Source organism: Bidens hawaiensis, unplaced genomic scaffold (genome assembly GCF_021521415.1).
Source record: "Bidens hawaiensis isolate Kalapana, Puna unplaced genomic scaffold, B.hawaiensis_p1.1 tig00007139_1, whole genome shotgun sequence".
In the NCBI taxonomy this organism is placed as follows: Eukaryota; Viridiplantae; Streptophyta; class Magnoliopsida; order Asterales; family Asteraceae; genus Bidens; species Bidens hawaiensis.
The window spans coordinates 1,098,550-1,110,036 of record NW_027491492.1 but is presented as its reverse complement, the minus strand read 5'-3'; the positions used below and the strand labels follow the sequence as shown (position 1 = coordinate 1,110,036).

The following is an 11,487-nucleotide window of genomic DNA, read 5'->3' as shown; positions in this document are numbered from 1 at the left end:
GTAAGTTAAGTTTGAGGTTTCTTGTGAGAAACCTATTTGTGGTAGAGATTAAAAACCAAAGGGTGCAAGATAGGTTATCTATTTCCCAACTATCAAACATTTTACCTTTTTTTAATTAGTGTAATTGTTAAAAATAAAAAAAAACTATTACATGTAAAGTTCAAACCTAATACACTCTAAAAATTAAGAAAGGAAAATTGTGGCACACTTATACATATATGATTAAGAACTATCTATTTTATTTTTTAATATTCAAATATATAAAATAACTGTTTAATAAAAGAAGAAACACTTAAGTTAAACTTTAAGTATGATAATATTGATAAGTGAATATAATAAAAGTTGGACACGTTAAAGTAAATAGTAAATGTGAAAAAGACTTGTTTCTAATAATAGAAAGACGGTCTCGATCCTTTTGAGAACAAGAATGATGCGGGTTTCAATAGTAGGAGGACGTTCAACGTTGGTCGTTAAAGTGGTGGGGGATATCAAGTCAATGGTCTTCTTTGTAACGATCTTCTGTTTCTGTTTGTTTTCCTTTGTCTTACACGTTTTTTCTCCCTAGCTTCTTGTTAACTTTTATTGAATTTGCCTTACAAAGATAAACAAGAAATAATAATTTATGCCGAAATATATAATATAAATATTTAAAAAAATAATAATTTCTGGAAGATAAATCCTAGTTGCATGATGAGCTATGAGCAAGTCCAATAAATTAGCACTTGAATTAGGTCAACTTCTAACGACAAAACAGTCATTAATTAGTGGTCAACCATTTATGTCCAAATGTAGCCATCAAAGATATGAAGACAAGATAAGCATTTGAGAAGGTCTTTCGTTACTACTTGTATTAAAACGCGTTGTTTCTTAGGTGTAGAGACCGCATGGTCGGTTCTTTTTTGATTTTTTTTTTATTAAATTCTTTATGAAAATGATATTAATTGTCTATTATAAAAGTATAAGATATTATTCAAATAAGATATTACATCCCAAAATCTTTCAAATATCATGACACTTCATTTGTAAGTTAGGTTAGAAGAATAAATATTAATAAAGAATGTTAAATACGGGCAAACAATTGTTAGAAAATCAGACACTTGGTTAAGCACATGACACACGATAAAAACTTGTTCAGACTCATTTAATATTGATATCATCAGAAAATATAAAACACATGCAAACTACACTACCTAATTTATTGGTAAACAATCTAGATGGTCGACTCACTTAATCCTATTTAAAATTTAGTTATAAGATTATGTGTAGTGAAACGTCATACTCCCCATGAAGCGCCTATTGCGCCCCCTAGCCCTTGAGCTTTATAGGGCATTGTGAACACTAAGCCATGATGTAGAATCGTAGATAATGTCCCTTGTTCACTCTACCAAAATCACTCCAATCAATTATCATCTTTTTTTATGTTTTTAAATTAATTAAAAGGTATCAAAAAACATTAATTATACAATAATTGATGAAAGCTTTATGGGGGCTTTATCCAAAATATATATATATATATATATATATTTGTTATGAAGTCCCTTCATGAAATGACTGCCGCATGTCGCATAAAACTCGTCAATAAGCTTCATAGCTACACATAATTTAGCAAATAGATAAATTAAATTAATACATGATTATCTAAAACCATTAGATCAACATAAACATATAAATACAACAAAAAGAACTCTTAACAAATTAAATTAAATTAACTAATTAACTGATCCGTAATAACCAACATACCAAAATATCATTGAACCATTCGACTTAAGTTATGTGTTATGAAAATGCTTAGTACGATACCACTATCGAAGACATAATTTGGTAAAATAGTACCGATCCTGAAACCTCTGAAATTTTACCAAATTGGTACCGATGGTACCCGATTTGATACTAATACCGACACAATATTGGTTCGGTACCGGTAGCAGTACCCGATACCATTTTCTCATCTTTAGCGCTATGGTTTGTTAAAGTGGGTGATGCGAGAGGGTAAGCATAGGGCTGGTATATATCTTTTCATTTATTTATTTATTAAATATATAATTCAATCATTTATCTTCGTCTCAACCCACCATCACATTTAATCTCTCATAAGAACACATGCAAGTGACTACCCAAATCGCCTCTGTGGTGCATATGTGTCTGTTTTATGTTTCACACCTCTCATAACGCATAGCCTTATGTCAAGATTAATCTAGCACACTTAGTTTAAATGTTATAACCTAGTATATATGAAAGCTTAAAATAAAAGCTTTTAATAAATGGAGCATAAAAGTATAAAACACTAGATTTAAATATTCGCTCGATACTATTTCGTTAGTTGTCGATTCTCACTTAGAAAAAGAGTTAAAAAAAAGAAGTAAATGTAATGATAATTGTCTAATTCAAGTCCTAATTCTTTTTTCATGAAAAAGACCAGACTTCACGTTAATAGAATATAAAGGAACTTTATCCACGTGTGTTTCTTAAATTTATATTCTTTTCTTTAACGCATATGTTTATTATCTTTTTTTCATTTGAAGCATTTTGTTTTCTTTACATAAACCATAAAACATCTAAGAAACCAATTCTTTTTTCAAAAGCTAGTGACATAATTTGTTGCCGGTTTATCTTTTGTAACAATGTAAAAAGTATCTTTTAATAATTACTGCACATTATAATTAATTGATTTAAACAAGGTCTAAAGGAGTAGAACTTTAAACAGAATAATCCAAATATTAACTTTAGTTAAAAGTTTGAAGGTTAAAGCTATAAGCCTATAACATGTATTAAAATCAAATAAAAATATGAAATATTAAAAAGAAAAACCAACTTCCAACGGTATTATGATTTTATTTATGAGAATCAAATATAAATTTTATATGAATCCAACCATGCTTACAGATTTCAAGTTGACTTTCAGCCTAAAGGAGGTGCTAATTTTGAAAATTTATTGATGACCTAATTTTACATCATATATCTCCACATAATAAAAAGAAAGAGAAATTTGCACAAATGATCCCTGCGGTTAGACCAAATTGTATGCTTAGAGTCTCGAATTTAAAAAACTTTCAAACTTAGTCTAAAGATTTCTGATAGAGTGGTATGTTTAATCGCACCAATAATCTCGATTAGTTTTTAACATAACATTAATATCACACGTCATTAATGTGAGAGCAATTGAGACTTTTCAAATTTGAAACCAGTCATTCTGCCTTCCTTGTGCTCAAGGTGATGATATTCATCGAAGATCAATGTAAAAAATGAGTGTTCACCAGTTTAGTGTATAACCAACTAACTGTAGGTGATAAAGTCAACTTTAAGAGTTCTCAAGTTAGAAAAAGTACCTTTCTCAGTATTCTAATTTTGAAATAAAATAATTACTCTCATGAATGAGAATTAACATTACTTTTTCGTCAAAAAACTAAATAAGATTAGCAGTGGGAACTAGACATGTACAAACTAGTTAACCGATTAGTGGTCAACGGTCAATTAACCAGTTAGACCGGCTAATAGGGTCGAGTACTAACCAGTTTTCAAGCACAAAACCTTAATAGGTATAACCTGCTTCGGGTATAACGGAAGCGGTTAACCGGTAAATAACAAAAAAAAAACTGTTTTAAAAAAATATATTTAAAAAACATAAAATCAGTTTCTGTTAACCTGTTATTAACCACTTTCTGGCCCAAAGTTTATAAACCGGTTACTAAGTATCGGTTTTTCGGATAGAAACCGATTATAGAGGGACCGATTCAAATGCGGTCACTAACCAATTAAGTTAACCAGTTTGAATGTGCACCTCTAGTGGGAACTAATAACTAAACACCCAACCCTCTCATAAACGTGGGGACCAAAAAAGCAACACGGTCAGACCACATGGACCATTTATTTAATCTTCTCCAAAATGAAAAAAATAATATTCTAATACCATATGTTTGAATTTACAACAATTTTTTATTTATATCTTGCAATATTGTTGTTAGGTTTTATAGGCTGCCTTCATCAATGTTGTTTGCTGTCAGCAGTTGTCTCAAACATCCTTAAATACCCCAATCTTCTCACCACACTCTCAATCAAACACATTCATCCAATTCCAATTCAATTCAATTAAACCACAATTTCAATTCCAATTTGCAATTACTTGTCACAGATTCAATCAACCATGAATTCAAGCAATGGGTCTGTTCGCAATCGCAAATTAAAACAGATCCCACAAATTTCGGATCAAAAAACCCATTTTTGTTGTGAAAATGAATACCCTTTATTGAGTTTTCAAGAGTTGCCGGAGTACATGAAGGATAATGAGTTTATATTGAATCATTACAGAGCTAATTGGCCCTTAAAGCAAGCCTTTTTTAGCTTGTTTCACTGGCATAATGAAACCCTTAATGTTTGGACGTAAGTTTTTTCATATCTTTTTCTTATTATTACTGAATTGGCTCGGTTTGTAAACGAATGCTTGGAAAATGCTCAGTTCGATTTTTTAAATCTTTCTTAGGGAAAAAGTTTTATTTGTTAAAAGATAGTGTTTATATCGATATAGAAGGCAAGCGGGTAACAAGCTGTGCTGCTAGCCTTTTTGGATAACAGAATTAAGTCGTTTAGAAATAACATTCGATATTGGGTTGATTTGTAAATTAACCAATCAGCAAGCCCTCGCTCGGTTCGGTTGTACCTAGATTATTTATACAGGGGTTTCTTGAATTATTGTTAATGTTCATCACTTTATTTTATTATTATTATTATTATTATTATTATTATTTTAGGCAAAAAGATTTTATTCATTAAAAGACAGCGTTTACATCGATACAGAAGGCAAGCGGCCAACAGACTGTGCTGCTAGCTATTTCTAGATAACAAAATTAAGTCGTTTAGAAATAATATTCGATTTTGGGTTGGTTTGTAAATGAACCAATCGGCAAGCCCTCGCTCGGTTCGGTTGTACCTAGATTATTTATACAGGGGTTTCTTGAATTATTGTTAAATTTCATCACTTTATTATTATTATTTGATTTGAAGTTATTAAAGTTTTGTTGGATTTATTGTTAAATACTCCATTAAGATCAATATCTTAAGAGTCAATTTAGTGGTTTTAATTTAAGTTTTAACTCATAATGCTAGATTGTTAGTTACTTAACTTTATAGTAGAGTTTAGATAGCCCTTTTTCATTAAATATTTAGTTAGGGGTGAGTATGCATCAGTTAGGTTCAATTATTCCATCCAACCGAAACCGAAAACAGAAATTCAGTTTTTTCATAGTCATCCACCGAAACTGATAACCGAAGTTGGTTTGGTTATTCCACTCAACTGAAACAGAAATTCAGTTTTTTTATAATCATCCACCGAAACTGATAACCGAAGTTGGTTTGGTTATTCCATCCAACTGAAACCGAAAACTGAAATTCAATTTTTGCATAATCATCCACCGAAAGTGATAACCGAAGTTGGTTCGGTTAATTCGGTTGGGTTGTCGGTTTTCAGTTCGGTTAATTTTGGTTAATAACCAAAACTAAACCTGTGCTAAAATTTTTGCTTATAAATACATGAAATGGACGCATAAAAGCTAGAATTATATGAAAATATGAATGGTTCGGTTCAGTTAGTTTCGGTTAACCAAGGGTACGCAGAAAAGAACGATAACTGATTATCGGTTAATTCTATTTTTTTAATCGGTTAGCTTTATCATAAATAAAAACTTATGATAATAAATAATGACTTATTTTGATATGTTGTTTTTCATGTGCAGACACTTGATTGGATTCATTATTTTTGTTGGTTTAACAATTTCAAACATGATGCAAGTCCCTGAAGTTTCAGATTTCTTCAATGTATTAACATGGTATTTAAAGATTCCATCTTTTCTCTTTACTTCTTTAGATTCATCATACAGGGGTATTTTGGTCATTTTAACTGTTTCAGCTTGAAAACCAGTATATGACTGGAACTGATAGTTACATTTTTCAAATATTTATGAGAAATAAATGAAAATGTGACTGTGGGTCTAATAACTTATAGCCTATGTTCTTGAAAATATTAGTTGTTTATTACTTTATTAATTAATTAGTATGTGTCATGATCCGAGCTTAAGTTTTTATCTAATCTTGCAGGTCCGCTCCGATAAATCCAGGTGCAAACGCTTCAAATAATTCAATAATGGTAAGGACTTTTGCATAACTATTGTACCAGTTACTATGTTTTGACTTTTTTTGGTCAATCTTACGATTCGATTGTTACGGATTTCGTTAAGTTTTATGGAAAAAAAAGTCAAAAAAATTACGACACTATATTTTTGATATTTTAATAACAATTACAAGATTTAAATCTTCAAACCTATAACAAAATTTTCAAAATTTCGTTTAGAAAGATTGACCCGTTTGACCAAAAAGTCAACTGCTCTGTTTTACTGATGTAACTAGATAACTAAACTTATTAAATAATTTAAATTATTGCAGGATGCACCAACACTCCTAGACTTGAAGCACAGACCGCCACAAGAGATGGACCTACCACCACTACTACTGGCGGAGACACGGTGGCCGTTTTTCGTATTCTTAGCCGGTACAATGTTCTGCCTCTTATCCAGCAGCACCTGCCACCTCTTCGGCTGCCATTCCCGCCACCTTAACCTTCAACTCCTCCAACTCGACTATGTCGGCATCACAGTCATGATCATCACCTCGTTCTTCCCACCGATCTACTACATTTTCCAATGCAGTCCCATTTGGCAATTCACCTACCTCGGTGGGGTCACCGCCATGGGCGTTTTTACCATTATAACCCTGCTATCACCCGCACTCTCTAGTGGAAAGTTTCGTTCTTTTCGTGCCTTTTTATTCATGGCAATGGGCCTTTTTGGGTTAATACCTTCGGTCCATGCTGTCATCTTGAACTGGGACGAACCACGACGAAACACCATGTTGGCGTACGAGTCGGTTATGGCGGCTTCTTACTTGATCGGTACTATGTTTTACGTTACACGGATCCCAGAAAGGTGGAGGCCCGGCTGGTTTGATTTGGCGGGCCATAGCCATCAAATCTTTCATTGTTTTGTGATTATGGGCGCGTTGGCTCATTATGGTGCGGCTCTCGTGTTTCTCGAGTCGTGGGGTCGGGCCAGCTGTTAGATTTGACCGGTACAAGATAAAATATTATCGACAATCGTTTGACTGATGTTTTCGAACAAGCGTGTGTTTTAAAACATCAGTTGGAGGTTGTAAATATGGTTAATATGCTATGTTTTATTCAATAATGTTTATTTGTTATCATATTGTTGTACCATCAAAAGGCATGGCATGTACAAGTTGTAGCTAATTTGATACAGATTATTTCATTTATTTCTATATATATTTATATTTTTGTTGGAAGTTGATACAGTTACAAATGCATCTATAATCTATGTGCATGAAATGGGTGCCTAAATTAAAGTTGGCGTCGTTCTTTAGACTATGCGACATGATTTTAGGGTCTGCTTTGTGTTCGGGTTGGATTCGCCCTATCAACCTGCGAGCACCACCCATTTTGTGAAATTTTTTATAAACTCTAAATTTGTTATTAAGAAACCGCAACACCCCCTATTGCTTATCTTTGAGTTTTATAAAAAATTCCACAAAATGAACACGACACGGACCCTGAAATCATGTCATACAATTTGCAAAATCATGCCAAGTTTATATTACGATGTTAAAAGTTAGCATACGACAGTTGACACGTATAATATAAGAAAAATGCAACATCACATACATGAGAATAAAGTTAGGTACATCACTAAAAGTACATATGCAACCATATATTTCACAATCATATAACTATAGCTATAAGTAACGTTTAATATGATTATAGATAGTTAGATACAGACAGATGTGCTGATGTAATATTATTATTATTATTACTATGTATTTGGGGTGTTCATGGTCCGGTTTAGACGGTTTTTAGGTCAAACCGTGAGTAACGGTTTTTAATAATTGAAAACCAAAACCGAATTGTTGAAAAATAAAACCGAATCAAACCGAACCGTTACTAACGGTTTGGTTTCACGGTTTAGGCTTATTGGACATCCGTATTTACAACTTGAACAACCCTCTTTATATTTGCACGTCTACTTGTATTCGCAGGTACTCGTATTTAAATTATACTAAAACATAATTGTTTTACTTTTATGAAATTGACATTTAAAATATTGAAAATACAAAACACATGCATGAAGCATATAAAGAAACTTGCAACAGAATTTAGTGCTTCATAAGTTAGGTGATCATAGTCCAAATTAAACTATATATAATTTACAAGTTTGGTGCCGGAAGTTGCTTATTGGGTCACTTGGTGGCACCGTATTGGTCGGCGAATTTTGTATTTTTTTTAGTTTAGTTACCACAATAAACTTAATGGAAAATGATCAAACGTCAATTTTTTTAGTTCTAGTACCATAACAAATCTGAAAGAAACCGGCCGAGTTCGCGCAAACTCGCGGCTTTATTTAAAGCCCATGACCGACAACGCTACCGACCGACCCCCCCCCCCCCCCAAATTGGCCGTTGGTCCACCTCAAGTTTTTTTATTTTTTCGTTTTTTAATTCCGGTACCGTAAGGTACGTAATCAAAACCGACCAAATTCGTGTCAAGTTACTGCCTCAATACTCGAGACCGACAATGCTTTGGTATTACCACCGCCTGGGTTTGCCAACCAACTAAACATCGCCTTCAATATTTTGTTTTTTATATGTTAATGCTTTTATATGTTAATTTGACGAATTAATATTTTGGGTTTTAACCCTCAAATTTTACCAATGGTGTCTATATTGTTATGAACACAGCCGGTACTAACCGAATTCGTGTCGACTTCGTTGTAACGTTCGGGTTTTACCAACGCCCGAGTTTCAACTTATGGGTTTTGCCAGCTGCCGCCGGGATGAAAATCTAGTTAACATACATAATAGAATAAAAATAAACTTACCACTTATTGATAATATGCATTTTTTAAAATATAGTAGAATGTAAATAACAAATTGCAAATCAAACTAACTTACAGGCCCATTACATTTCAATAACAAGCAAATTATAGGTAATCTGAGTCAAAATATAAAAGTCCAATATGTTATATGAAATATTTTTAATAAATTATAATATATTTGAATCTTACGGTCCGGTCCGGTTTATAAGCTTTGAAAATTTTCAAACCGTAAACCAAACCATTCATTACGATCTTTAAAATATTGAAACCAACCGACCGAAAGTTAAGTTTCAAACCGACTGTGAAACCAAACCGATGACCTGTTTGAACGGTTTTACGGTTTCAAACCGAACCGTGAACACCCATGCTATGTATCATTAAATAATAAGATATACAATCAACAGGTTCGAAGAATAACAATAATAAATTAATTTGTCAATCCCACAACGTACTGCACCTTCTTTGCCCTGAACTGTGCAAATTGGATCTGCAGCTCATTGAGACCCGATTTTATTGAAGTCAACAAAAAAATATTATATATATATACATTTTTTCTAATTAGAAAATCTTGAATTTATCATAAATATTATCTAAAATTACAACATGGGTTATAAATATGATTTTTGTAAAAAGATTCCTTAAACTTACCGAAACCCGAGGTTATTCGCCGGTTAAGGTTTTTGAAACAACCCGTTACGTTGTTTGGTGAGAGTGATGATGATTGACTGGATTGATTTGGAGCTAGGGTAAATAATAAAAGAAAGGGGTGAGATTATACGTAGCTAATGAGAGGGGGGGAATATAAAGGGAAAAGCCAGGTGGATATTAAATTGCCTAGTCACTCGTCACATAAGTAAATACTTAACCCCGTTAAGTTTTTTTTAACGCTGTTTATAAAACAAAAAAACATTGAAAAGGTGGGGCTGCCAGCTGGAAATACCGAAGGTGGGATTATTATTGGCCAATCCATTAAAGATGGGATTATTTAAATCTAATTTTCTTTTTTTTTATTGCAATATACATAACTTTAAATGAAATATGTAATGGTAAGACACACCTTTGTATTAAGAAAAGATATTAGTATAGTCAAAAGTTATTACAACAACCAATCGAAGGTGAATTTAAGTTGGACTGAACTTTGTAACGAATTAGACGCGCGTTGTAATTAATAATACATCAAAACACATTATTACATAGGATCAAAGTAGAAAGTTAGACGCATTATTGTAGTGCATTAAATACACCCGTTATAATAGTTTTAGACAAGCCGTTGTAAGCAACAGACCTTTATAAAGTGTTTCTATAATATATAGCACGACTGATGTCAAATTTAAGAGAATAAAATTATATGATTCTAAGATATCTTTTAAGATAAAATTAACTAAAGATTAACCAATGGAAATAGTTTTTGTTAAAATTTAGATTTTAAATAAGCAAACACAATAACCATGTTTCAAAATTAATCTAGTAAAACCATTTATTCTTGTTTCTAAATATAAACCACTCAAAGTTTCAATATTACTCAATTATTTTAAAATTTTTTTCTATATGTTAAAACCTTTTTAAGATTTAAGTGATTTAAATAGAAACCTGTTCAGTAGTGATTGTATACTTTTTTTTTTGATGTTACGTTTTGCATATTTAACTAAAAAGAAGGATTCAGTTACAACAGAGAGGCAGGTAAGCGGGCAACAAGCTGCGCCGCCACCCTCTTTTGAATGGCAAAACCGATCCTACTGAAAACAAAGTTATCGTTCTTCGGCGTCGTTGAGTTACCATGCACGACCCGCTGAACTCTTTTTAAAAACGTAGTAGCATTGGGGGCGAGAGACCCAAATGTATCAAAAGCAAAAGGGATAAAAGCATGTTGATTCTCAACACATGCCTTCTCGTGCTTAGTAATTTTCCCTGCTTCTGCCTTTAGCACCGCATGTCTAGCAACCAACCCGGTGTCCCTAAGCCCGACAAGAGGGGACACCCCAGTAAGGTCCACACAAGCATGCTTTCCCCCCGCCCATCCAAACACAAGAATGTCCGCTGGTCGGAGAGTAGACCTTCTTTCACGCGGAACCGACAAGAAATTCACAGGAGCCTCTTTTTTTGCCGAGATTCCGGCCCGTCTTAACACATCACAAAGGACATCCCTGACCAAATCATGTCTATATTTAAACCCCGGGAGTTCTTTGCAGTGAACCGCGTGTTTACCAAATTTATCTAAACAAACTTTACGGCAGACCGGGCATGGCTCATCAACTGGGAACATGGGGATCATTAAACGATATTTAAGAATGGCTCGGTACTCCACTGCTGACATGTGCTGACCTAACCCTTCGATGGGGTGACAGTCAAAAAATCTTGAGCATGAGGAGCCTGAAGACATTCTAATATCGCCCTCTGACGAGAGGACATGCCAAACTTTTCTCCCAAACTTTGGACGGTTTTACTATAAATGACACTTTATAGTAATTTGTTTATCAACTAATGAAATTTTCTTGCTATATACCTCATTATTCAAAAAATTATAAAAATTCTTTGATGTATTGACCAAAATTCATATATG

The 11,487-nt window shown here is 33.0% G+C and overlaps 1 protein-coding gene across 1 annotated transcript; it reads left to right on the top strand.

Moving 5' to 3' along the window:
* Window positions 1-3,906: 3,906 nt before the first annotated feature.
* On the top strand, window positions 3,907-7,531 carry LOC143634701 (heptahelical transmembrane protein 1-like). Its single transcript, XM_077102722.1, has 4 exons — window positions 3,907-4,377; window positions 5,727-5,819; window positions 6,088-6,136; window positions 6,433-7,531. The coding sequence occupies exons 1-4, from the start codon at window positions 4,142-4,144 to the stop codon at window positions 7,102-7,104; spliced, it is 1,050 nt and encodes a 349-aa protein (XP_076958837.1). The 5' UTR covers window positions 3,907-4,141; the 3' UTR covers window positions 7,105-7,531.
* The last annotated feature ends 3,956 nt before the right edge of the window (window positions 7,532-11,487 follow it).